The following is a 4,634-nucleotide window of genomic DNA, read 5'->3' as shown; positions in this document are numbered from 1 at the left end:
AAGAGTAGAGGAACAGGAGTGGGAGAGATATTGAAGAGAGAGAGAAAGAAGAGAGAGAGACATGAAAGAGGAAAGGCGTAGAAAGAAATAAGGTGGGAGATAGAGAAAAAGGGAGAGATAGAGAAAAATGGAGAAGAGAAAGCATGAGAATAAAGAGAGAGGGAGAGCATGCATGAGTAAGAGTGAAATAGGGAGGAAAGATTGAAGTAAAGAGAAAGAGAGAGTAAGATAGAATGGGCGAGAGATAGGTAGAGATTACTTTTGAGGGGTGTGGGAGAGATGAGAGAGAGCAATAGCAATGGAGGGAGAATAAGTGAGAGAGAGCGAGCAATGCATTTAAAGAAGATGGAATTAAAAAGAGAGAAAAAAAAGAAAAGGGAGAGAAACAGAGAGAGAGTTAAAGAAGAGAGAGAAGAAAGAACGAAAAAATTGTAGAGAATATGAGAGGTAGAGAGAAAGAGAGAGAGAAAATTTATGAGAGATGGTAGGGAGACTAAGAGTGATTTTGTACTACAGAGAGGTAAATAGAGAAAGTTATAGAATGAGAGAGAGGCCATAAGGGAGGGAAGGCTGGAGAGGGAGAGAAAGAGGGAGAGAGGAGAGAGAGAGACTAAGAGAGAGTGGGAGGCAGAGGGATAGAGAGCTTGGGGGAGCAGGAAGAGTGAGAGAGATCATGAGTGTACAAGAGAGGGAAAAAGATAAAGTGAGAGAGAGGGAGAAAAGTAATCAAAAAGGAAAAATAGATTGAGAAAGAAAGAGAGGGCAAGAAAGGGAATAGATAGAAAAGAGAGTACGAGAGAGACAGGGAGAGAGAGGGAGGACAGGTAAGGGAAAGATAAGGAAAGATGATGGAAACAAGGGTAAGAGAGAGTAAAGAAAGAAAGGGGTAGCAAGATCAAAAGAGAGAAACAATATAATGGGAAAGAGAAAGGGATGGAAATAGATAGAGAGAGAGGAAGAGGGATGGAGAGTGATGGAAGAAGATCAGGAGGAAGAGAGAGGGGAGAAAGAGTAAGGGAGTGAGAGACAAATAGAGAAGAAGCAAGAGAGAGAAAGAGAGAGAGAAAGAGAAGGAAAGAGAAGAGAGAGAGGTAGATGAAGAGAGACTAAAATAGAGATGAAGAAGAGCATGCAAGAGAGAGAGAGATCGAAAGAGGTGGGGAGAGAAGTGGTAAGGAGCAAGAGTGGCTAAGACGAAGGTAGGGAGGAAGGAGTGGAGGAGGGAGGGAAGATAAGGAGAGGGAGGGTGACAGGAGGAGAGGGTGGAAGAAAAAGGGACATAGAAACAAAAGAGAGATAAAAGTGATATAGCAAGTGTAAAAGAGAGATGCAATAGAAGGGAGAGAGATTGAGTGACTGAGCGATTGTGGGACATAGCGAGAGTAAAGTGAGTGAGTAAGGGGGAGAGTAAGAAATGAAGGGAGTGACATGAGAGAGTGCGTATGAGGGATGGAGGGAGGGTGGAAGGAATGAAGAGACATAAAGCGAGAGAGGAGGGAGGAAGAGGGAGTGAGAGAGATCGATATAACAAGAAGGTAGAGCAAGAGCAGAGAAGAGATACATAAAAGAGTTGAGATAAAAGATAAAGACTTAATGAGAGGGGACAAGATTGTAATGGTGGGGGAGAGACAAGTAAAGGTGTGAGAGAAGAAAGTGAGAGGAGGGAAATAGAGAGAAGGGAGATAGAGAGAGAGAAAGAAGGACATGGGGTGGGAGTTTTTGAGGGTTGGAATGGGGGGAGATATAGAAAGTAAGAGTGAGAGAGAAAGAGGATAGAGTGAGAGGGATAATAAGAGAGAGATGGAGAGAGAAAGAGAGTGTTAGAGAGGGATAGGGGCGAGAGAGAGACACTGTGAAAGAGAGTAAAGGGGAGCGAACAAATAGATTCAAGGAATAAGAGAGAGAAAGAGAAAGAGAGAAGAAGAGGGTGAGTACACAAGTTACATAGAAAGACACCCAAGAAAGATGGGGAGAAGATAGAGAACATAAGGGAGAGTATGATAGACGAAGAGGGAAGGAAAGAGGTAGAAAGACTGACAAAGAGAGAGAAAGAGAGAGTAAGAGAGACAGATAGAGCAAAAGAGAATATAGATAAGAGTGATAGGGAAAGAGGAAGGGATAAAGAGTTAGAGAGAAGGAAGGAGGAAAAGGGGGACGATGAGAGGGAGAGAGAGAGAAATAAAGATAGAATGAGGAAAAAAGGGAGGGAGAGGGAGAAAAAAGACTAAAGTGACAAAGTTAGAAAGAAAGAATGAAAGGATAGTAGGAGAGAGAGAAAGAGAGTGAGAGGGAGAAGAGGAGAGAGACTGAGTGATAAAGTCTAAAAGAGAGATAGAGAGAGAAAAGAAAAGGGGAGAGATAGAGAGTAATAATGAGGAATAGAGCCAGCGAGGGGTAGAAAGAAAAGAGATAGAGAGAGAAATGAAGACAAAGTGGGAGAGGAAGAGGGATGGAGTGAAAGAGAGAGAGAGATAGTGCAAAAGATGGAGTGCAAGAGAGGAATGGAGAGAGTGGGAGAGAGAGAGATTGCAAATGATGGAGAATGCAAGAGAGGTAAAGTGAGAGGGGGAGTAAAAATAAGAGGGTGTAGAGTGGTAGAAATTAAGGGAGGGACACAGAGGGGGAGAGAGGATGAGAGAGAGAAAAAGAAGGATAGAGAAAGAGAAGATTGAGAGAAAGAGATTGATAAAAATAATGAGAGTGAGAGAAAAGTTGCCGAAAGAGAAAGTGTGAGAAGAGCAAAATAGACTAAAAAGAGGGGGGAGAAAGCATGAAGAGTGAGAGCAAGAGCTTAGAGAAATAAAGGGAGTGAGAGAAGAGAGAGAAGCAAGAGAAGATTGAGAGAGTGGAGAGAGTTAATGTGAGAGAAAGGGAGAGAGGGAGGGATGGAGATAGAGAGTGAGGAGTGGGATAGAGAAGAGTGAGAAAAGGAGATTAAGACAAAAAAGAGTGAAAGAGAAAAGAGTACGGAAGAGATAAAAAGAAGTGAGGAAGATATATAGTAGAAGTAAGAGTGAGAAAAAAGAAGAGAGTGAGAGAAAGGGAGAAAAAAATTAGAGAAAGGGGAGGGATGGAGAGAGAGTGTGAGATTGAGGAAGAGTGAGAGGAAGAGAGGGAGAAAGAGGAAGGAGTGAGAGAATAGAGAGAGTAAAGAAAAAAAGAGAACTCATTCGATTGAGAAATAAATAGAGAGATATGGAGAGAGAAGAAAAAGATATTGAGAGAGAAAGTGCATGAGAGTGAGAGAGGGTAAGAAAGGTATAGTGGGAGGGAGAGGAGAGAGAGTGACAAAAAATAGAGCTTAAGAGTGACAGAGGAGAGAGAGACACAGAGAAAGGGATTAAGAGCAAGACAGTGTAAGAGAGAATGAGATAAAAATGAGAGTAATATAATTGAGTGAGGAGTGAGGGACAAAAGAGGGAGCGTGATAGAGAAAAAGGGGAGAGGGAGAGAGTATGGGAAAAAGAGTGGGAGAGATAGTGGAAGTGAGAGAGAAATAAGAGAGAGAGAAATGAAAGGGGAGAGACGTAGAGAGAAATAAAGCGGGGGAGAGGGAGGGAGGGTGAGAGAGATTGCAAAAATAGATGGAGAGGGAGAGAAAGAGGGAGAGAATAGAAAGAGTAAGAGAGGGTGGAGGGAGAGTGACAGAGAGCTGGGGAGAGCAAGACGAGAGAGAGCGTAAATGTACATGAGAGGGAGAAAGATAAAGAGAGAGTGAGTGAGTGAGCAAAGCAATAGAGATGGGAAGATAGACTGCGAAAGAAGCAGAGGGCAAGAAAGGGAATAGATAGAAAATAGAGTAAGCGAGAGATAGGGAGAGAGAGGGAGGATGGGCAATGGAGAGAGAAAGAGAAAAAAATGGAAACAAGAGTAAGAGAGAGGGAAGAGAGAAAGGAGTGAGAGAGAGTAAGAGAGGGAAGTGACATAATAAAAGGCATTAGGGAGAGAATGAGAGAGGAGAGAGAGCGGGAGAGAGAAATGATGAAAAGAGATAGAGAGAGGGAGAAGGAAGGAGAGAGATGGAAGTAGAGTAAGAGAAAGAAAGAGGGGATGAATAGTAAAGGAGGGTGAGAGGCAAATAGAGAAGAAGCACGAGAGAGAAAGAGAAGAGAGAGAGAGATAGTTAAATAAAGAATAAGATAGAGATGAAGAGCATGCAAGAAAGAGTGATCAAAAGTGAGGGGAGAGAGGGGGTAAAGAACAAGAGAGTTAGAGGCAGGGAGGGAGGTAGGGTGGGAAGGAGGGAAGAGAGGTAGAGGGAGGAAGAGCAGAAACGGGTGGAAGAGAAAGGGAAATAGAAACAAAAGAAGGATAAAAGACATATAACAAGTGTGAAAGAGGAAGAAAATAGAAGGGAGAGAGATCGAGTGAGAGAGCGAGCCTGGGAGATAGTGAGAGTAAAGTGAGTGAGAAAGGGGGAGAGCAAGAAAGAGCAAGAAACTGAAACTAAGGGAGGGACAAGAGAAAGTGCGCGTGAGGGATGGAGGGAGGGTGGGACAGAAGGAGAGAGAAAGAATGAATGAAGATTCATAGATTGAGAGAGGAGGGAGGAAGAGGAAGTGGGAGAGATGGATATAATAAGAAGATAGAGCAAGAAGTGAGAGAAGAGAGACATAAAATAGAGGAGATAAAAA

The 4,634-nt window shown here is 43.0% G+C and overlaps 1 protein-coding gene across 1 annotated transcript in view; it reads left to right on the top strand.

The window, feature by feature from the left end:
* Nucleotides 1–1,997: 1,997 nt before the first annotated feature.
* The window catches only part of LOC110037338 (putative uncharacterized protein DDB_G0271982), a 3,136-nt gene continuing 499 nt past the window's right edge, over nt 1,998–4,634 (top strand). The window contains 1 exon segment of the mRNA XM_020741966.1: nt 1,998–2,135. Coding sequence (XP_020597625.1) covers nt 1,998–2,135 — 138 coding nt within the window.

This window comes from Phalaenopsis equestris, unplaced genomic scaffold, assembly GCF_001263595.1.
Source record: "Phalaenopsis equestris unplaced genomic scaffold, ASM126359v1 Scaffold218800, whole genome shotgun sequence".
In the NCBI taxonomy this organism is placed as follows: Eukaryota; Viridiplantae; Streptophyta; class Magnoliopsida; order Asparagales; family Orchidaceae; genus Phalaenopsis; species Phalaenopsis equestris.
Note: the sequence above shows the minus strand (reverse complement) of the source record. Positions and strands in the feature narration are given on the sequence as shown.